This window comes from Panthera tigris, chromosome B3 (assembly GCF_018350195.1).
Source record: "Panthera tigris isolate Pti1 chromosome B3, P.tigris_Pti1_mat1.1, whole genome shotgun sequence".
In the NCBI taxonomy this organism is placed as follows: domain Eukaryota; kingdom Metazoa; phylum Chordata; class Mammalia; order Carnivora; family Felidae; genus Panthera; species Panthera tigris.
The window spans coordinates 6219032-6241656 of record NC_056665.1 but is presented as its reverse complement, the minus strand read 5'-3'; the positions used below and the strand labels follow the sequence as shown (position 1 = coordinate 6241656).

The 22625-nt window shown below is 46.3% G+C and overlaps 2 protein-coding genes across 11 annotated transcripts in view; both read right to left on the bottom strand.

Moving 5' to 3' along the window:
* The window catches only part of PLIN1 (perilipin 1), a 29715-nt gene extending 7132 nt beyond the window's left edge, over positions 1-22583 (bottom strand). The window contains exons 1-7 of one of the 9 annotated variants that reach the window (XM_042988065.1): positions 12409-12498; positions 10502-10635; positions 6528-6657; positions 5668-5795; positions 4745-4803; positions 1787-1991; positions 10-92 (exon numbers count right to left, since the gene is read on the bottom strand). In XM_042988065.1, the coding sequence (XP_042843999.1) occupies positions 10-92; positions 1787-1991; positions 4745-4792 (336 nt within the window). In that variant the 5' untranslated portion in view covers positions 4793-4803; positions 5668-5795; positions 6528-6657; positions 10502-10635; positions 12409-12498. Of the gene's footprint in view, positions 1-9; positions 93-1786; positions 1992-4744; positions 4804-5667; positions 5796-6527; positions 6658-10501; positions 12388-12408; positions 12499-22494 lie in introns of those variants that run through there. The other 8 variants (XM_042988062.1, XM_042988066.1, XM_042988064.1 and 5 more) reach the window with 8 other exon arrangements.
* On the bottom strand, positions 9158-22577 carry PEX11A (peroxisomal biogenesis factor 11 alpha). 2 transcript variants are annotated; one of them, XM_007078226.3, is made up of 3 exons: positions 22495-22577; positions 12409-12524; positions 9158-10453 (listed from the first exon to the last, which is right to left on the bottom strand). In XM_007078226.3, exons 1-3 carry the CDS (start codon positions 22548-22550, stop codon positions 9882-9884), a joined length of 744 nt encoding a protein of 247 aa, XP_007078288.2. In that variant the 5' UTR covers positions 22551-22577; the 3' UTR covers positions 9158-9881. The 2 variants fall into 2 exon arrangements, with proteins under 2 accessions (XP_007078288.2, XP_015391263.2); XM_015535777.2 differs by lacking the exon at positions 12409-12524 and having other exon boundaries at positions 22495-22564.
* Positions 22584-22625: the final 42 nt, after the last annotated feature.

Sequence of the window (22625 nt, the reverse complement as noted above, 5' to 3'; positions counted from 1 at the left end):
GGGGCTCACCTTTTCAGGAGGGTACTGGAGGGCTGGGATCTTTTCCTCCAGGTGGTCCAGGCCTCGGCAGGCCAGCTCGTTGGCCGCTGTGACTGGAAGTGAAGGGCCATGGTGGGGTGAGCCGTGAGAACCTAGCAGTGGCCTCCGTGCCAGGGAAGGTGCCTCAGAGCCTTCAAAACCCCCAGCCCTGCTGCCTCCAGCGCATCTGGGAACCTGGGGCTCCCCTGCAGCCCCTCCAGTCCGCAGTAACTCCTGGAGGCCAGGCCCGTGTCTTCCCTCTGTGTAGGAACTCTGGAGTCAGGCAGGTCTGCACTCAAAGCCCAGAGCCTGCACCTGCAAAGTGTGGCCTCGGGGGAGTCACAACCTGCCCGAGCCTCCGGTTCCTCATTCGTAAGACGTGGATCCTACCTTGCAGGAGGAACTGGCAGAAACTCTGTGAATCACCAACAAATACTGGGCTCTCCCTCCCCTCCCTCCCCTCTCTGGGTGAACTCTGGGTGGGCACGAAGGAGGAGAGGGAAGGCGTGTGAGCAGGGGCAGCAGGGCCCTCCGGGGGCCTTGGTGGGAGTAGGGCGGGCACGGCTTCGTTCTGGAGGTGACCGACTCCTAGCCACGGCCAGCCCAGGCCCCAGACGGTCCTTGCCCTTCCTTCTGACCTCTAGGAGGAAGATGATCAGCAGCGGGAAGAGGGTCACAGGGAAGAGAAAGGAATTGTCCCCAGAGAGCAGGGCAAGTCCCAGGGGACGCAAATGCTTCTAGGAGATTACTGCCCAGGGGCTGCCGAAGATGTAGCCCTGCAGTCGTGACCATGGAGACGGGTTCTATATTCTCTCACATAATCTTTCACATATGCTTTCTCCAGATAGGTGACATTTCTTCACAAAATTCTCAAGCAGCAGAGAACCCAGATGACTTGGCCATCTTCTGACTGGGCGAAATGAGACCCAGGGAAATTATTTGAAGAGTTTGTAGGCAGGGAGGCTGCTGGCCCAGGGCAGAATCCTCAGACACCCATAATTCTCTAATCAGGATGGTGGAAGGTCCTAGACTTCTTGGTGCTGCTGGGATTTCCCTCAGCCCTGTCAAGAGCCCTGCCTTGGATGTTGTGATGAGCAGCGGGTGATGTATGGAATTAGTGAATCACTATCTTGTACACCTGAAACTAACATAACAGTGTATGTTAACCATGCTGGAATAAAAACAGAGAGAGAGCAAGAGAGAGAGAGAGAGGGCGCCTTGCTTTGGAGACTGTATTTACAAATAAGGCAGGACAATTTGAACAGGGGGGGTCTGATAGCAGGGGCCACATGGACTGTCACCGACTGGTCCCATCAGCTCCTGGGCCCGGAGAGCTTCCTGTGCCCCCGCTCCCCAGGCCCTGCCGGGCCAGCCCTAGCACCTAGGGACCCTGCCTGTGTGTCAGACTCTACGAGTTCCTGCTGCCGCCAGATTTGGGGCCAAACTGGGTATCTGGTCTACCACAGGCTTCACTCCCACCACGGCCCACACGGCTCTGCCCATTCCCTCCCCTGCCAACTCTCTGGCCTATCATGTGATCCCAGGAAAATGCCAACTTGGTGATAGACGAGACATGTAAGGATGAGAAGAGATGTATGTCCATATCTGTAGCTATTCTATGTCTGCATGATCTGTGTAATGGGATGTAGGTGGTAAGAAAGGCGGTCAGACAGACAAGACGGTGCACAGACATGTCGGCAGACAGACAAGCGAGCTATCGATCGGACAGACTGACGGATGGTGGCCTGCAAGGGCCACGAAGACTCACACTGGGTGGACAGCCTGCGGACCACAGGTTCCATGCTCCAGGCCGCCAGGCTGCTGGCGCCCTGCACACCCTTCTCGTAGGCATTGCACACAGAGGCCACCAGGGGGTAGGCTTCCTTGGTGCTGGTGTAGGTCTTCTGGAAGCACTCGCAAGTGCCGCTCACCACCGGCAGCTGCAGGACCCGTTGCAGGACGTTCTCCTGCTCCTGGAAGAAGAGAAGGCAATCACGTTGTCCCTCTGCCCTCTCGTGCCTCTCGGGAAGGCAGCCCAGGGTCACGGCGCCCACCGGTGAGGCTAGCCGGGGTCCAAGCGACCCAGGAGGAACTCGGGCCAGAGGGGGAACACAAGAGCCAGGCTGCTCCGCTCTCCTGGCCACAATCCAGGCTCTGGAGAGCTGCTGGGACGTGGCCTCCCGGCCTCCGCATGCCAGTCCCCCCCTTGGGCACTCTCCTCCTGCCCTCCCATGCCCCTTTCTGTCGGGCAAAATGCCACTCCCTCAAGACACGGCCTGAGGCTCACTGGTTCTGTGAGGCTTCTGACCCTCTTCCATCACGTCAGAAGCTTCCACTCCCTCCTGGCTTGTCTCCACACGCACCACATGGTGCTGCGATCACGTGTGTACCTGTCTCTCTCCCGGCCATCCGTCCTCTTTGCATCTCCAGTGCCTAGCCTAAAACCTGCGCAGTAATGTTGGCCGAATAAACGAATCAGCCGGGGCTGTACCTAGAAGGGGTGAGTTTAGATCGGAATCACGGAAGTTCAGATCTCCGGGAGCTTCTGCAGCAAAAATGCCTCCTTCCCATAGCCTCTCTGGCAGACTTGTCTCTAGATGTCTCCTTGGATGGGTCTTGCCCCTCCTAGAGCGGCCGTGGCCCTTGTTGGACAGCCAGTGCTGAGCTACAATGTGCCTTCACCCACTGCTCCACTCTCTGTCCTCTGGAACAACACTGAGCAAACCTATTTCATCATTCATGGGCTGGCCCTGCACATATTTGAAGGCAATATATATGTCTGCCTGTAGCGGTCCCTCCTCTGTGCTCAATAGCTCCAGATCCTAACTTAGCTTACCACCCTGGTCTGCTGGTCCCCTGCTTTCCTTCAATATATGCACTCACACTTGAAGACAGCATTCCAGATGTGGTCTGAGCACATGGGGTATAGTGAAACCGTCACTTCTTGTTATCGGGGAGCCATGTCCTTACTAATGCGTGTCACCTACGCAGCAGTCACCTACACCGAATTAAACTGGAGGTCGTCTGGGACTCTCAGTGAACAAACACAGGTGCTTGAAAGAATGTGGACTCCAGTCATGCACAAGGGAACGTCTCCTCAGTGCCATTATACCCCAGGCACGGATCAGGGTGCTTTGGTGACAAGACCTCACTGAATTCTAACAGCGACCCTCTGAGGTCTAGCACTTTGCCTGCGAGGACACAGACACTCAGAGATGTGAAGTGACTTACCCGAGATCACACAGCTAGTAAGTGGCAGAGTCAGGATTGCAACTGAGGCCTGAAATGGCCTGTGATTTGCTTCAAAATATCGCAAGGCGGAGGAGTGAGCGAGCGTGTGGATGAGGCCAGACCGGCCACGGGATTGATGAGCGGCCGTGGCAGCTAGTGAGGGGTATTCTCTGCTTCTGTCCGCTCGCAGGAATGCTCAGAAACCGCCACATAGGAAGTGAAAAGAGAAAGCCCCCCCGTCTGACTCAGGCGCGGGGGCTCTCTCTGCAGTCGGATGTGTCCCTGTTACAGGGTTCTGCTCTGGAGGAGAGGACCTGGCCTCTCTATTTGTAGGCTGAGGTAGAAGATCCAGCAAGGAGACTCAGAACAGCAGGCCACGGCATTTTAGCTTTCATTTTGCAGGCGAGTTTGAAATTTGAACTAGACAAAGATTATGACTGCAAACGAGAATATTTTAACACTTGGACAGAATCTTCGGAGGTTGTTGTAGGCAGAGCCAAAGAGGGTCGATCCCGACCCCACTTGTTCATTTTATGCCTCTGTATTCTAGGATTTATTTATTTATTTATTTATTTATTTATTTATTTATTTATTTTAACATCCATTCATTTTGGAGAGACAGAGAGAGACAGGACGTGAGTGGGGGAGGGGCAGAGAAAGAGGGAGACACAGAATCTGAAGCAGGCTCCAGGCTCCGGGCTGTCAGCACAGAGCCCGACGCGGGGCTCGAACTCACGGACTAAGAGACCATGACCTGAGCTCAAGTCGGAAGCTTAATGACCTGAGCCACCCAAGTGCCCCTATATTCTATGATTTGATATAAAACTTAACGTGGTGATTCCAAGTGCAAAGGTTAGTTTAAATTAGGTCCCCTAATTGGGGACAAGATGGGCAGTATAGGGGTGCACAATTTGTAAGCTTCATTGACTCTTTGAACTGTGCCTAAATCGGAGAGGCCTTGCACGGAGCCATCAGGTACACCTGAAGGTGTCAATCCGCTCCGAGTCGCAGAGAAAACCAGCCTAGACACACAACTCTGGAAACACCGTTCCTCGGCCCCCTTCCCATACACAGCACAGGCTGTGCCGCGTGTAACTCAGAGAGGTGCCATTCGCACAGAACACACACAACGCCCCAGAGTTACAGAATACAGCGGCTCAGCGTCTCAAACGACACCCCACCTGGGTGGACAAAGCAGGGGCTTTTGCATCAGGGTTTAGAACTCAGTAAGTAGCTCCCTTCCCCTCCCTTCTTTACCTCTCAGCCAATATTTCTGTCCTTTCCTCCGAGGTGTTTAGTTTTCATTAGGCACTCCCCGCCCCCTCCTCTAAGAGCCCCCTGCAAAAGGTAGTGAGGGTGAGAATAATGAAGACATAATGGTCAATGGAAGGTGAATATAATCGAGACAGATATTGTCCTAAATCCCCTGAACCTGTCCTCCCTCCCCCACTCAGTGGTCCCCTCCTCCCTTCTCATAAAGGCCCAAGTTACTTACGGGGAGGTCTCCATCCGGCAAGGCTGGGCCCTTGTTGATGGCCGTCATAGCTCTTCAAGCTGCAAAGCAGAGTGCCAGGTCCATGAGAAAGCTCTCAGCTTGACACTTGCAGGGTCAGTCCCCTACCTCTCATGACCACTGACGAGGCCCAGGCTGCCTAGGGGCTCCAGCTCCCTCAACAGAAGGCATCTGGCTGGAGGGTGAATGTCAAGGACTAGCGGCCCCTCCCTGGAGTCCCACTGGGAGGAGCTGCCCCACAGCCTACTTGTCAAGACTGATGTTTCTTACAAGGGTTCAGGGTAAGAAATGAGAAATAAGGGTAGCTTTACGAGGTAAGAGGTTTTAGATGAAGAGGCTCCCAGATGAAGATCCAAAAGAGACTGAAAGAATAAGTTTCAGGTTTAGTCTTTTTTTTTTTTGGTGAAAAAGTTCTGCATTAATTCTGTTCTTTTTAAGCAAGCGTATCTGCCGGTCCTTCCCGGAATGCTCAACTAAGAAAGCAGTCACTCTTAAAACCAGCTATTTCAGCAGCGTTCTGGAAAAGCTAGTGCGCCAGGATATCTATCCTACACTCTTGGTCATTCACCTTGAGTAATCTCTCCCTCAGTGGTTTCCCTGCAGGCCTCTTCATCTTCAGTAAAATTCTCAGGACACCCTTACCCTCAGCTTCTTTCCTTTAACTCTCGGAAACAAAGCAGGTAAGGCAGATGTTCCTGGGCCCCTGCACTCACGCTAGCGGATGCTGCCTCGGTCCCACAGAGCCCAGGCTTCTGAGTGTCTCCCCAGAAGAAACCCTTCCAGCTGCTCCAGAGAAGCCTTGGGCAATGCTACTAACACCTCCCAGCTGGAGGAGGGCAGAGAGGAAGAGAACGTTGGGTCAGCCAGTTGTCATGGTTATTTGAGCCAGGGCCCCCTGAACGTACCCTAACTTCTGTAAGGAGATACGGCCAACTAGGAGGTGGACTGCAGAGCTGATGGAAATCCAGGCCGAGGCGTTATTATTCCAGAGCCATGAAAAATCCATTCTGTAACACATTTCTGGCCCCCGGTTCTCAAAACAAACAACAACAAAAAAACCACCTGTCTTCCAGAAAGAAGGTGTTGGAATATGTCATTAAACTCATGAATTCTAAAGTTCTATAGTCTTTGGTTCCTTTTTCAGAGTGTGCTGTGGGACTGTTTTCCACCCATTTCCCTCATCCCTTATTATTTACTATCAAGAGTGAATTTTGAACAGTAAGATTTAAACCTACGCAGGAACAGCACTCACCCAAATGTACTACTCTCTCTCTGATACATTACTCTTAAAAAGAGGACCAGAGCTGGGGGTTGACTCTTTGACAATCTAGCCTTTGAGGAAGCAGTTTCAACCTCTGTAAATTCCTAGATTTCAAGGAAGTTTATTGAACTCCACCCGGTCTAAGATGCCACCAGAATATGCCGTGGGAGAGCTAACTGGATTTTGCCGAGTCTGAAACAGTGTTGGCCAGGATCCTCTGACTTATTGAAGCATGCAAACAACCAAGAACTATCACCTCTCATCCCTTCCTTAGTACAAACCAGCCGGGGGCCCAAGTTCTAGCTCCTGGCTTCAAAGATGACAGAGTATGGTGGAAGCCAGTTTTCAGATTATCTAAGGGCCTCTTAAAATGGATATTGGTGGCGGTGGGGGGATTCCTGGCTGGCTCAGTTAGTCTTGATCTCAGGGTCCTGATTTCAACCCCCCTGTTGGGCTTAGAGCTTACTTAAAAATAATAATAAGATGAATAATGGGGGTACAAACTTATTTTCCTTATTGTTCGTCGCATTATCTCTGTCGAGGACTCTCGGCTAAGCTGTATGCTGTGGGCAACCAGAGAAGGGCAGGAGGTGAGGAGAAATGGAGCTTTCTCCATTGGTCATCAATTCTGTATCTGTGATATAATAAAGCAGGGAATGAGAGGTCAGGAAAGGGAGGAAAGAGTCACGCAGGGAGCCTCCAAAAGGAGTAATAAATATGTGGTATGTTCAGTACTTATTGATTTGACTGGGACTTCTATATTTAATTTTATTTACATCATGTTTTAAAACTTATTTTTGAGACAGAGAGCGAGAGAACACAGGGAAGGGGCAGAGAGGGAGGCAGAGGATCCAAAGCGAGTTCCGCGCTGACAGCAGACAGCCCAAAGTGGGGCTCGAACTCACGAACCGTGAGATCATGACCCGAGCTGAAGTCGAACGCTTAACCAAAAGGGCCACCCAGGAACCCTTATTTTTTATTTTTTAATGTTTATTTATTTGGGGGGGGGGGAGGGGCAGAGAGAGAGGATGGGAGAGACTCCCAAGCAGGCTTTGAGCTATCAGCAGTTATCAGTGCAGAGCCTGAGGCAGGGCTCGATCTCTTGACCATGAGATCATGACCTGAGCTGAGATCAAGAGTCACTTAACCGACTGAGCCACCCAGGTGCCCCTGGACTGGGGCCTTTTAAAATAGAAGACAGTGATGGAGGAAAGGAAGCATTTAAAAATGGAAGCATTTAAAAACCTCGCCTCAAGGTTCAGGGCAATTCATCCATGAGGCTGTGTCTGGAGAGCAAACTGGGCCAAAGGGCAGTTCCAGGGCTTTGGAGCGGTGGCTCTGGGCCAGAGAGTACAGGGCTCTGTGCCTGCAAGCTCTGCTGACAAAGCTGGTCCTTTGGCCGCCTCGGCCGGGAGTGCGGAATGTGGGTGAGAGGGGAGAAGTGGTGAAAGGGCCTAGGACGGTCCCCCAGGAGCAGTCCATCTTCCAGCCACAGCTTGAAGACGCAGGTTTATTTCCTTTCCTCCTCCCCCCCACCACCTGCCCCCTCACCCCCCGACATGAACACAGGGGCCTTGGTCCTCTTGTGCACAAGTGGATCCCCAAACTAAGCATGGTGTTCAGACATTCGTTGTTGAGCTAATTCTCAGGGAACAATGTTCAGTTGTTCTGTGCGTCTATTAGGAATGAATGTCTTTGGTCTTCAGAATCCCTCATGAATGTGGAGGCTTGGAGGTGGGGATGGTTAGTTAGAAGCAAGAAAAACGCAGAGAGGGAGGTTCTGGGGTACCATTCAGGTTTTCACACATTCTAGAAGAGATGGCATTTCCCAAACTCCCCATCGCTCACGCTAAAGTGCAGAGGACAAAAGCAGCAAGCAGGACGCCACTGTGACAGGCGACCGCAGATTCGAGCCCCACTTCTCCAGGCAGAAGCCAGACCACCACCTGGCAGAGCTGGTCCAGAAGACCCTCTCCCAGAGGAGATCATCCTAGTGGTCTTTCAACCCAGACGTTCCAACCTAAGTCGTTCTTCACCCTCCTCCTCAGCCTGGACCTTCCAGGCGGGAGCTCCTTGTACCGGAGCCCTCTCTACCGTGTCCACTCTGATCGTCTCTGGATTGGCTTTCTTTTCTCTCTTCCTCATTCCCAGAACACATTCACAGAGTCAGGAGTCTGTTTTGTCTAGCAATTTATTAGACATAAGTAATCTATGACAGCAAAGGATCTGGACAAAGTAGAATTGGTTACTTAAACTTTTTACTTGCCCTGACCTAGCAGCTTTCATTTCTCTTAAAATTCCCCGAGTGTCTTCTCAAATCCCGTTATCTTGATCAATCACTTTAAAAATAAGAGAGCCAAGGACCTGAGTCTAGTTTTTAAGAATCTCATTCGCATTCCTGGGAAATTTAGTGCACGTTTCTTTTCTCATTTCCGTTCAGGTAAGTGAAACGGCTCTACTGGCAGGACTGACACCGGCCTCCTGCCTGATGGCATCCTATTTTGCTATCTCACTGCCCTCAAATCGGAGGATCTGCAATCACAGCTCAACACCCAAGACGGGAAGTAGGACACGAATAAACGGCCTGGTCACTGGTCCCTTATTGCTCTTTCCCACCCCCCAACCTCCCCACACATAGGAGGTCTGATTTATCATAGAAAATTATGGCATTCCCACATTCAGAGTATTCCCAAAAAGTTCTTAACTGCATACATTTTGATGACAATGATTATATGGCTTTAAATACGACAATCCAGCTGATAAATCTAGCTATAGTTTTAATTTTTATGTGAACCAATGACTAACAAAGTTCGAAAAAAGCCTTTTCGCACAGGATTCTGGAGAGTCTCACACTTCCACTCACCCAGGAAGGCAATGAAATATAATGGAAAGAACCCTGGACTGGGAGTCTGAAAGCCGAAGCGCTGGCCTCACTTTTTTAGCCTCAGTTTCCTCATCTGTCACAGGCTACTACCTCCAGGCGCCCACCGTGACCTTCCATATTAAAAAAAGAATTTTTTTTTTTTTAATTTTAGAGAGAGAGTGTGAATGGGAGAGAAGGACAGAGGGAGAGGGAGAAAATCTTAAGCAGGCTTCATCCTCAGCATGGAGCCTGGTGCAAGGCTCAATCCCACAACCCTGGGACCATGACCTGAGCTGCAATCAAGAGTCAGATGCTCAACTGAGACACCCAGGCACATGAGACATCTCATGCACATTATTTTTTACCTCAGTCCTTTCTATGTGCTTCTGATTTTTGCTTACTCACTCACTACCTGAAGTCACAGTTTATACCACGAAGGTGGCTGATGCGTTTCTGAGTCTCCTTGTGGACAGAGGAAGGACAGGAGTGCAGTGATGCAAGGCCGTCAGCCCAGCCCCCTGCACCCTGGCATGGGGATCTATGCAGAGGCGGGCGGCGGGGCTGGTAACCGATCAGAGGAACAAGAGGCTCCTACTAGATCTGAGAGACAGCTGAGCAGCAGATCTACGGAAGTGAGGTTCTCGGCCCCAAAGTCACGGTGCATTAGTGTTCAGTGCTTTGGGCCTTTTCTAATTTTTATATATTCGGTAGACAGTAAGCTCCCGCTATGAGCACGAGAGAGGCTCAACAAATGTTAGATGAAAGGGAAATACTCGGAAATTCAGAAGTCACTCCAGCACTCTAAAAAACACGTGTAAATCTTCATGCAGTCCCCTTCTCCACTCTTGGCCCCGCCCTTGCTCACATCACTGGTCACTAAACACTCACAAGAACCCGTCTTTAAGCACAGTCTGACATGGTCTGCGCCTCACGCAGATGTCCATCCTGAGACGGCGTCTTTTAAAGCAGGTGCCAGTCTCGAGCCCGAAACCGCTTCACTGCGTCTTCAGCTTCATGTGAGGATACGCCACAATGACGATGCCTGCTAGAGACGACACAAGGCCTCCGAGTCCAATGATGCCGGGATTGGACTTATAGATCCCCAACTGGTCCAAGGGGTTCAAGATATCGCAGAAGTTCTTCACCGTGTCCAGGAGCAAGGGAGGATGCTTCCGCAGAGACCGGAACAAGAGAAGGAGAAAGGACTGGAGCCACTCTGTCTCCTCGTCGGCCACGCTGTACCCCGGAGGGTCCTGAGGTGGTGATTTCTCCCTCTCTGCCCTGTCTCGTGCCGCCTGTTCCATCTGCAGGGAGATTTCGTACAGATCCCTGGCCAGGCTCAGCAGGAGAGAACAGCAGTAATGGCGGGCAGCCCACATTCGCCATTTCTCTTTGTTAACGTGCGAGGCGAGCCCTACGCTCCTCACCCAGAGGATGGTATCGCAGATGAAATAAACCACGCGGTTCAAGTTGGCTAACGTGAGGCAGAGGCGGGGCACCAGGGCAGTGGCGTGAATGCTCTGCTGAGTCGCCTGTATGGCATGGACCACGTTGCCCAGCCTGAACCCTGCAAGAGGAACCCGCAACAGTTAACAAATATTTAATTGGTATGTACCATGAAGGCAGAATCCCTGCCTCAGGGTGAGGGGCCAGCACTGGTGTCTTGACAGGTGGCTGCCATGTGAGGCTCAGTCTTTGTTCAGGAATAAGGAAGGACTTTACAGTACACGAAGGACACGGAAAATGATTCTGGAAGGCACAGAAGACAGTGACTTTAAATTTATCACCTCCATTCCAGTGGATACCTTAACAGTGGCTTACGATATAGTTTAGGCAAGGTCAATCACGAGTGTGGATTGTGACGTCTGAATATTACCACCTGTACGTCTTTAGGAGAAAAGTACTACGATCACAGGAAGTCTAGCTGTACCATTACTGCGACTATTGTTATTATTTTCACATACGAAGCTTTAATTCACTGTGGGCATTTCTCTGACCCAGATGCCAGTATTCATTTGGAGAGTCTGATGCCTCAGATTTTACTTACTTTCCAGACAAAAGATTTGCTTTTTTATAAAACGCCGTTATCATCTTGCCATCTCTGTGGTTCAAACCCTCTTCAGCTCCCTACTGTCAAGAAGACAAAGTAGAGACGGCAGGATGTAGTGGCTACGGAAAGTGTTCCTAGTCGAATGAAATCAACCACTGTGAGGCATATCCTTATCTGAGCATGTAATTCGATGAATCTGGGATGTATCAATCGACAAGTATTTACCGAGCACCTGCTCAGAATGAGTTATGATCCTAAACGTTATGGACCATCCAAAAGAAGTACCTGTACCTTCATTAAAGGACTCTATCTTAGACTGAGCAAACGTTCACAAGTAGCTACCCTCAAGAGACTTACCTCAGAAGAATGCCTGGGATTACTGTGTCAACAATAACACAAAACAGAATATGTAATGAGTAATCCTGGGTTCCAGTTCTGGCTCTTGCACTAGCTAGCTGAATGACCTTGGGTAAGTCTTTCCTGCACCTCGGAGACTAGTGAGCTCTGACACACTAAAGAATCTGAGAACTTCTAATCCTACCCTTCAAAGCCATCCAGAAAAGCTCACCCTACCTTCCAACATCCCTCTGCTGGATAACTGAAGTCTTTTCTCTGTCAAACTCGTTTCTCATTGACCTTCCAATACAACAGTTTGTTCATGAACAGTTTTGAGCCTTCACGGAGGAAGTCACCCTTCAAGAAGGCTCTCCTTCCCACTCTCTCTAGCCACACCTCAAGTTCCACCTCCTCCCAAACCTTTCTTTTCCTCTATCCTAGCCAATATATTTGGCACTAAATCTTACACCATTATTTACACCGTGTCATCTTAGTTCTTTCAGAAAGCTCAGAACTATACCTAAAGCAGGTGCTCCAAAATAACTGATCAACATCTGATTTCTACATTCCATTCTAACACCTCTGTCTACCTACTGTAGCAGTATCTGATTCTCATCAAACCACTAAGATTCAGCCATGCGATTGTTATTAGAAGGATGGGTTTCCCAGTACGCTTTATTATTAAAGCAAATCAGATGAGTACAAAACACGGACTTCACTTTTGCCTTGAACATGAAACCACTCCACAAACAGTCCGAGATCCACCTTAACCGTTTCCTCTAGTAATTCCTCCAGAGAAGAAGGGAAAAGGCAAGGAAAAGGCAAGCTATTCTGTTCTAGAGAACACAAAGGCCTTCCAAGAGCCGGAAGCTCATGTCAGGGATTGCCAAAACATCGTGTGATTCTAAGAACTACAGCTGAGCTAATACACTGCATGTCTGCAGGGTGTCTGTGAATGGTCTGCAGCAAAACTTCAATCTTCTTGGCCTGTCATCTCATGAGGGCAGCCTTACTGGTCAACCTCATCAAAAAACTTGATTGATTAGTAATGAATGATCTACAGAGTATTTTGTAAATGACAAGGTCTGACGATTCGAAACCAGGAGCCACTGTCCCTCAAGAGACAGGGTACTTACATTTACGGCCAGTGCTCACACTGGACTCCAGTTTCTTGAGCTTCATTACCACGTTCTCTTTGCCAGCTTTAGGCTCTAACAAATATCTAAGCAACATGCATGTGTACTGAGTGGCTCTGAAATGGAAAACAAAAAATGAGAATGATTGATAAACCAAATAAAATTTGATTCATGACGCAAAGAAAGGAGAAATGTGTGTTGCTAAAAGCAAAGTTTCCAAGACAATTTCTCACATAAGCAGTTCTTACAAGAGCATAATTCTGCAACAGTGACCCCACAGGGCCAAAGGGTAGATAGAGCATGTGATGCAAATGTGACACAAAGGTGATGAAAGGGAACTCTGCAGTTACGGTGAGCAGCCCCCCAAAACGCCTTTTGCTGGCACAGAGAAATGGATAGAGCCAAAGTGGTGAACTGCCCAAAAATCTCCCCCAGGTCAAGTCTGCAAAGATTCACATTCTTTATTTTCTCCTGTATAGTGACTTTTCAGATTCCTAAAATGAACTTTTTATCATGTAATTAACCAAATGCTTATCTAATAGGACACACACTCAAACCAGAACCAAATGAAAAGTTGTTTGCACGCTGCTTAATTAAAAAAAAATTTTTTTTAATGTTCACTTATTTTTGAGAGAGAGACAGAGAGACAGAGTGCAACTGGGGAGGGACAGAGAGAGAGGTAGATACAGAATCAGAAGCAGGCTCCAGGCTCTGAGCTGTCAGCACAGAGCCCGACAGGGGGTTCAAACTCACGAACCATGAGATCAGTACCTGTGCTGAAGTCAGACGCTCAACAGCCTGAGCCACCCAGATGCCCCACATTGCTTAATTTTTTAGAAAAGGATCAAATACACACCAACACGTGAATAAGCCTAGATATATTTTTATGTTTGTCTTTCAAAACTAGTGTTTTATATATAGACTATTTAATACTAAATATTCAATAAAGTGATTATTGTTATGACTACAAATAATAATGCCTTACTAACACACGAGAAATTTTATATCACATAATCAAACATCTAAATGCATTTGGCAGCCTATTAACAAAGTAGGTGCCTGTTTCCTACAGTTCTGTAACTGCATTTGAATCCCTTTAGGCTACAAATATTATTCTCAATAAAAATGTGGCACATTTTCCAAAACGGTAAACTTGTTATTGAGGAGGAAGTAAAAAGAATATCTTTTTGTCTCTCCTTTTTAAAGTAGCTTCCAGGGTGCCTGGGTGGCTCAGTCAGTTAAGTGTCTGACTTCAGCTCAGGTCATGATCTCACAGGTCGTGGGTTCGAGCCCTGCATTGGGCTCTGTGCTGACAGCTCAGAGCCTGGAGCCTGCTTCAGATTCTGTGTCTCCCTCTCCCTCTGCCCCTTCCCCACTCGTGCTCTGTCTCAAAAATAAATAGACATTAAAAAAATTTTTTTAAAGTAGCTTCCTGGCTAGAGGGCTCAAGCCAGTCACGGCAATGGGTCCCCCTTTCTCAGACCTGGTCGAAAAACAGGAATGCATCCAAAACCCAGGTAGTATTTTGTGAATGCCAGTTTGTTCACAGGAGCCATGGATCACCAAGGGCATCGGGAAATGAATACTAGAGATCTCAGATCTTACAGAAAAGTACATCCGAACAATTATTTTATTAACCAACCTCACTGATAAACCTTGCAGGGCACATTCCAAGTGCACTGAAATTGAAGGCTTCTATTTTAATGAAGCTCACATACAATGCGATCATTAAAAAAGCCTATCAAATGAATTACAACAGTAGTATGGGCTGGCCGTTAAAATGGTGGGCATTGGAATCAACTGTGTGGATTTAAATCTCAGCTCTGCCACTTAGGACCTATTAACCTTCTGCTTCGGTCTCCCTGTCTGCGAAAGGGGAATAATTCAGAGTATCTACCTCTTAGAGTAGTAATGAGGGTTAAATGAATGTACAGCTGTGATGCACTGAGAACAGTACCTGGCATAAAGTCAGCTTCCGAAAGTCCCAGTATTGGGGCTAGTCTTATTGGACTGTCTGTATTAGTACCTGTACACCCAGAAGAGAAGGGAATGCTGTCGAAACCTCAACCGTAACTATTCTGTTTTGTTTTTTTCTTTTTTTTTTTAGTAAGAATCAACCAAATTTCTGAAAGAAACATCATGACTTAATTAGGATTAAAGCACTATCTCTGCTTAGGATTTTCCATAGCATGGCATGTATCTTAGAGGTGCTCTCCAGACTGTGCTCTGTTCCACAGTTCACAAAACTATTTCACACTCAGTGTCTTGCAGGGGCTAAGGGCAGGCTGCCCCAAAATGTGCCACTTTGCTATAATGATTATTTTAAACAATTCACTTAAGAAACAACGGTACAAGGACACTCAGCCCCTCCTCTGTCCCCCAGAAAGTAGGAAACACATCTCCCATGTGAAAAATACCCTCCTTCCCTGTACTAAGAAGTAAAAGACCTCCTCACTCAAAAAGAAGGCTTTTATATAAATGCTTTACATAGACTTTACAAAGGCATGAATTATTTCCTATTTTAGCTAAAAATCTCTTAAGGAAAAAAAAAAATCAACCTGTATTCCTTCTCTGTCCCTCAGAGTTAAGACTCTTACCATGTCTTCAAAATGTAAACACGGCCTAAGATAGCCTGAGACCGAAGAAAAAAGCAGGGGCAACTTTTTAAAATATAAGCTGCTTTGGGGGCACCTGGGTGGTTCATAGGTTGAGTGTCTGACTTCGGCTCAAGTCATGAACTCATGGTTCATGAGTTTGAGCCCTGCATCTGGTGAGTTCGAACCTCACATCTGGCTCTCCACTGACAGCTCAGAACCTGGAGCCTACTTCAGATTCTGTGTCTTCCTCTCTCTGTCTGCCCCTCCCCTTCTTGTGTGTTCTCTCTCTCAAAAATAAACATTAATAAAATAATAATAAATAAAATATAAACTGCTTCCATAAAAAATAAAAATAAATTCTAAATAAAATTAAATTTAACTAAAAATTTAAATTTAAAAGCTTAAATAAAATAAAACTTAAACATTTAAATAAAATAAAATCTGCTAAAAAGAATATTATGCTCAGGCTCTAGCAACTCTAGTAAGAGACCAGTATGTCCCAAAGAGCCCACCATAGGAGGGGCACCTGGGTGGCTCAGTTGGTTAAGCATCTGGGTCTTGATTTCGGCCCATGACCAGCCATGATCTCGTGGTACATAAGTTCGAGCCCCACGTCAGGGTCTGTGCTGACAGTGCAGAGCCTGGTTGGGATTCTCTCTGTCTCCCTCTCTCTCTACCCTCCCCTGCTTGCTCACTCTCTAAGATAAACTTAAATTTTAAAAAAATCTTTAAAAAAGCCCACTTTAGAAAAAACTTGGATACCTTCTCTATGCCTCGATGATACAAATTTTCTATCCCCATCCGCTTTAGGACCTAAGACCCATTCTTTAACATACAAACTTTAGAGGTGCTGGGTAGCTCAGTCAAACATCTTAACTCTTGATTTCAGCTTAGGTCATGATCTCACAGCTCATGAGATCTCACAGTCAAGCGCTGGTCAAGTACTGTATCAGCTACTGCACTGTCAACACAGAGCCTGCCTGGGATTCTCTCTCTTCTACCCCTCCCCCCTTAGCACACGCTCTCTCTCAAAATAAATAAACTTTAAAAAATAAATAAAATACAGGGGCGCCTGGGTGGCTCAGTTGGTTAATCGTCCGACTTTGGCTCTGGTCATGATCTCGCAGTTTGTGAGTTTGAGCCCCGTGTCGGGCTCTGTCCTGGCACCTCGGAGCCTGGAGCCTGCTTCAGATTCTGTGTCTCCCTCTTTCTCTGCCCCTCCCCTGCCTGCACTCTCTCTCTCAAAAATAAATAAACATTAAAAAAATGTGTTAGGGGCACCTGGGTGGCTCAGTCGGTTAAGCGTCCAACTTCGGTTCAGGTCATGATCTCACAGTCCGTGAGTTCGAGCCCTGCGTCGAGCCCCGCGTCGGGCTCTGTGCTGACAGCTCAGAGCCTGGAGCCTGCTTCGGATTCTGTGTCTCCCTCTCTCTCTGCCCCTCCCCTCCTCACACTCTGTCTCTCTCTGTCTCAAAAATAAATAAAAACATTAAAAAAATTAAAAATAAATAAAAATTTAAAAAAATGTTTTAAATAATAAAAGAAACAACCTTCAAGGATAGTAAAATGTATGTTTTTGGTAAGAAAAAGTATGAAGAACGGAAATACATTTTTGGGGGGCAAAAAAATTTTTTACCCTAAAGTGAGGCTAATCATTTAAAGAGGGAAAACTTATGACAAAAATCTGAATATTAAAAAAAAAAAAAAAAAAGGTTGTAGAAAGTTTAGGGAAAAGGAACCTTTGAAAACGAATTTTATATGTGGTCAGTACTGGCTAAGATTAAAATAAACTTATCTAACAATGAGTTTTAAGGGGCACCTGGGTGGTTCAGTTGGTTGAGTGTCCTCTGATCAGGTCATGATCTCGTTGTTTGTGAGTTCGAGCCCCAAATCGGGTTCACTGCTGTCAGTCTGTCAGCCCAGAGCCTGCTTCAGATCCTCTGTCCCCTGTCTCTCTACCCCTCTCCCACTTGCGCTCTCCCTCCAAATAAATACATATTTTTTAAAAAAATGAGTTTTAATATCAAAAGTATACTGGTGCAAAATTAGAATTTTTCTCTTTCAAAAGGTAGAAGTTTTCAGAAACAAGTGTTGAGGATGTGGAGAAAAAGGAAGTCTTCTGCACTGTTGGTGGGAATGCAATGCAAAGTGGTACAGGCACGCACTGTGGAAAATAGTATGGAGGTTCCTTAAAAAATTAAAAATAGAATTACTATATGATGCAGTAATTCCACTACTGAGTATTTACCTAAAGAATACAAACACACTAATTTGAAAAGATATATGTACTTTTATGTTTACTGCATTATTTACAATAGCTAAATTATGGAAGCAACCCAGTGCCCATCAATAGGTTAAAGGAGACAGACAGACACACACACACACACACACACACACACAATGGAATATCACTCAGCCATAAAAAAAAAAAAGAAATCTTGCCATTTGCAACAACCTGGGGGGAATCTAGACAGTATGATGTTAAGTGAAATAAGCCAGAGCCAAATACCATACGATTTCACTCATATTGGAATTTAAGAAACAAGAGAGAGAGAGAGAGACAGAGAGAGAGAGAGAGACAGAAAAGACAAACCAAAACACAGACTCTTAACTACGGAAAACAAACCGATGGTAACCAGAGGGGAGGTGGGTGGAGGGATGGGTAAAATAGATGAAGGGGATTAAGTGCACACTTATCTTGATGAGCACTCAGTAATATATGGAACCATTGAATCACTATATTGTACACCTGAAACTAACATAACACTCTATTAACTATACTGGAATTGACATGAAATGAAATAAAATGAAAGGAAGAAGTTTTCTTAGGTTATTGGTTTGCTTTTTATAAGAAATTGTAAAGAGTTTTTTACCTTTCATGTAATCTGCCTAGAAAAACAAAGATTCAATGCTTTGTCTTTATCAGATCTTTGATTATTCAAAAAAACTGAGTCTTCTTAATACTAAAAAAGCTAAGTTTTGCTTCCAACTATGTAACCCTTTGTATTTGTCTTTAAAATTTTTTATTGCCTGGGTGGCTCAGTCAGTTAAGCGTCTGACTCTTGATTTCGGCTCAGGCCATGATCTCATGGTTCGTGAGATCGAGCCCTGTGTCGGGCACTTCAAGGACAGTGAGGCCTGTGTGGACTGCAGGGAGCCTGCTTGGGATTCTCTCTCTCCCTGTCTCTCTGCCCTTCCCCTGCTTGTGCTCTCTCTCAAAAATAAATAAATAAACATTAAAAAAAATTTTATTGTCACTTTAGCTAAATTGATATTGTTTCATCATGATCTGTGATCTTATTTAATCAAATGTTTGGTATTTTTTGACAAACTTCCCAACATCAAATTCTAAAATCAAGTCTACAACTTAACTGAAATGTTCCAGAGGGTCCATGGAACATTTCAAAATATTTGGTCTCCTTTTATAAAAAGGAGCTATTACATTAATTAGGTTTATTTGTTGTGTTAAATTACATGAGAAGCATTGTCAAGTAAGTGATACTAAACCCTCTTAAATTACATTTGTATAGATATATATTACTAAGATATGTGTTCTAGAAATTATATGAAACTCCTAGAAATCTGATATGTACTGGTATAGAACTATCTTGAAGTGTTAGATGTCACAGAAGTAAGTTTCCTTGTCAGCTGCACTGTAATGAACTTCAAGGGGTTCATGACAGGTCCCCCCAAAATGTACCCCTTTGGCATGTGGATTATTTTGAGCTGAAGGCACTTGAGACCCTGTGGGCTCAAGGGAAACTTCTGCCCCTTCCTTAACTACGTAGAATCCAAATTGAGGTTCTTTCCCAGAATAAGGGTGATTAGCAAAGATACATTTTATCTGAATGACCCTTATCTGAATGACCCATCTGTACCGTAGGGCAAACGTCAAATTACCAAACATCTGTTCTTACCACACTGTAAAAGTACATTCCTTTCCTCTGAAGCCCCAGACCCCTATCCCTTCTCCTTAGTTCAGAATGACATATATACCTCATCTTGCTTGCCTTTGGAATTTCCGTGTCTACGTGGATCCCCATTATCAAATTTGATTTTTTTCCTGTTAATCTGTCTCATGTCAATTTGATTCTAGAAGGACCTTTGAGTGGACAGGAATTCTTGCTCCCTGACAAACTCTAAGCAGATCTGTAACCATGGCCATTTTTAATTCTTTTAGCATTTACAGACAGTTAATACTTTACTTGGATGCTTCTCCAAAAGCTTCCTGCAAATGCGTTTCATCTTGAGAGATTCATAAAAAGGAATTTTGACAAATGCAGGGTTCTGATAATTTTAAGATCATAAAACTGAACTGGGTAAGAATGTCTGGAACTAAAGGAAAAACTGAATTTAAGCAGATCAAGAATAACATAAACGAACTGAGGAGGATAATTATAAGTTTAATGACATTTTTGTTTGAAATACTGACTTTTAATGTTTTGTTTTTCCAGATTTAAGAAAAGTTTTTCTCTTAAGCTATGATTCACAACAATTTATCTTTTTCTCCCTGTCTGATCCCTCTAGAATTCAAAAACTCTCATTGAATTCTTATGTTTTTTTGACAACATATTTATTTGGGTAAGTTCAATGAGAGTTTGTTCTCCTTGCACAGGACATGGTTAGAAACACTGGTTATATTACCAAGGCTTTGACTGGAATGTCACATTTGGGAGACAGGCATAAATTCAGATATGGCTAGAGAGTTTTAAGGCACTAATGGTGATCATATGGAGCCAGTAAAGCCTTTTGGAAGAAGAGCCTAATACCTTGCTTGCAGGGCTCCCAGCATGAGCCTCTCACCAGGTGAGTAAAGGAGGTCACTTCCTGGCGGGTGCAAGAACCTCAGGGTATTTGGGGGACCTCAAGAAGAGAGCAATGAACTTTAACCTATAGGTATTACAGGTGAAGTCTGATGGCAAGTATTTGGCTTGGCTTCTGGCCTCAAGAGGCTGTTTAAAGTTCAACAGCACATTTAAGTGTTTTTCTTCTTAATGTTTATTTTTAAGAGGGGGCGGGGGGGGGGGGGGGGGGGGAAGGGAGACACAGAATCCGAAGCAGGCGCCAGGCTCCAAGCTGTCAGAACACAGCCCAGGGTGTGGCTCAAACTCATGAACCGTGGGATCATGACCTGAGCCCAAGTTGGATGCTCAACTGACTGAGCCACCCAGCTGGCCCTGGATTTAAAAGAGCCTGTATGATTAATCACTATTTTTGCTGTACTTATGTAAATCATCAGGCCAAGTTTATCCAAACTAGATTCATTTGGCAAAGAAATTAGTCTTAATTTGGCTATCTCTAGTAAAATGAAGGTGATTATGGGAAAAAAAAAAACAATGTCTCAGTAACACACCTCTGTGGATATTAGATTCAAATACAATTCATTATAAACTGGACTAGATCCTGATTTCCTTTTAGTTTCTTCCAATGCTTGGCTACAATTCTCCAAACTATTATTTTTGATATTTTCTATCTGTTTGACTTGAAATCATCTGATAACTAAGACCACGCTTTTCCCCGAAGCCCTGCAAACTGAGTATGAACAACTTGATGAGCACTTCAGAAAAAGCACAACAGCTCATACATAAATGATCTTCGTGCCTGGTGCTCTATGGGCCACTCGAAATGATCACCAGAGACACTCAAGTTACAAACCAAGAAACTCCACCAGATTGCCACTGCCTGCCCTCACTTTATGTAAAGATGCTTTTGGCGTGACAACTAGAAACCCTCTGGACTGGCTACATTCAGGACTCAGAAACTGGTTTTACAACTTGATCCAATCACTGGTCATTATTTTTCTTTTAATTTCCAGAGAGAGGCCTTATTTATTACCTGGATAATTGAACCACAGGCCTAACTGTGAGAACACACTTGTATCGCCGCCTCCCGAAGTGAGTTTAACTAAAACGACCTATCCTCAGAACTAAGACACTGGTTCAAGCAGACGGGACAATTTATCAGCTCAACTTTTTTTTTTTTTTTTTAATTTTTTATTTATTTTTGAGACAGAGAGAGACAGAGCATGAACAGGGGAGGGTCAAAGAGAGGGAGACACAGAATCCGAAGCAGGCTCCAGGCTCCGAGCTGTCAGCACAGAGCCCGACGCGGGGCTCGAACTCACGGACCGTGAGATCATGACCTGAGCCGAAGTCGAACGCCCAACCGACTGAGCCACCCAGGCGCCCCTCAGCTCAAGTTTTAAAGCAAGAAAACGTCCAGGGAAGTTTCAGAAAAGGGAACTGTAGAGGCCAAGGGTAGGCCACCCCAAAATGTGCCACTTTGGCATACAAATTAAATAAAAATTACTTAAGAAACAGCGGTTCAGAGACTCCTCTGTCACCCAGAAGGCCGGAAACACATCTTCCATGTGCAAAATAGCCTCCCTGTACTAAGGAAGTAAAAGGACATCCTTGTCGCCAGAGATAGGGACTTCAAAACAGAGAAAGCTTCAGAAATGAACCTGGTTACTTTTTTTCTAACCCTACCAACTCAGCCTAAATTGTTTAGGATTCCCTCCTAACTGAAGTTTCCAAACACCTGCTTTCTTTATCCTGTCAATTCCTCATAAATGTATTTTCTCTGTGTCTCAAAAGAAGAAAAAAATCCCTGCCTTGGTCATTTCTTCAGGTCTCAATACCAGCCACTGTGCACACATCCTTGATTTTTTTGTTTTTTGATTTTTCCTCCTGTGAACCTGTTTTGTGTAAATTTAATTCTTTGGCTGGCTGAAAGACCTTGAAGGTAGAGGAAGAATTGTTCCTTCCCTACAATCTCAATGAGGTAGGCAGGACGATGATAAAAGATAAATACAATTTCTGTGTCTCCATAAGCGTTTCATGGGGTATTTGAAACCACAGCCAAGGGGTTGGCTTCCCTGGCCACAAATGCCAACCCAAAGTTCATCTTATAAAATTCCTGGTGGGGGGTGGCGGTGGGGGATGGGGAGATGGGGGAGTGCTGAGTGGCTCAGTCGGTTAACCTCCAACTTGGGACTTGAGCTCAGGTCATGATCTCAGTTTGTGGGTTCGAGCCCTGAGTTGGGGCTTTGCGTTGGCAGCCTGGAGCCTTGCAGCCTTTTTCAGATTCTTTGTTTCTCTCTCTCTCTCTGCCCCTCCTCTGCTTGTGCTCTCTTTATCTCAAAAATCAACATTAAAAAAAAAAAAAAAAATCCTGGCGGGGACACCTGGCTGGCTCAGGTGTAGCGGTGGAGCGTGGGGCTCTTGATCCTGGGGGGTGTGAGTTCGAACCCCATGGTGGGTGTAGTGATTACTTGGAAAAAAAAAAAGAGGGCTGGGGGACTGGTCCACCACGGTGAGGGCCTCGGAGGCTGCCGGGAGGAGGCTCCGCCGGAGTCCCGCAGAGTGCCAGAGAGGGGCCGGAGAGCGGCTCCAGAAACGAACTCGGTCCCTCCTCCGGGGCCGAACCACACGGGACCAGCTCGGGTTGCGGCACCGGAAGGAGTGAAGGCCGCGGGCTCCTGACTCACCTGAAGAGTCGGTCCCGGCCCTGGGTCTGGTTGGTGAAGCGGGTGAAGGCATCCATGACGCCCAGCCGAGGCCACGTGCCACCCGCGGCGCAGTCTCGAGTCCTCCAAGGTGTTGCCGGGTCCCCCGCGGG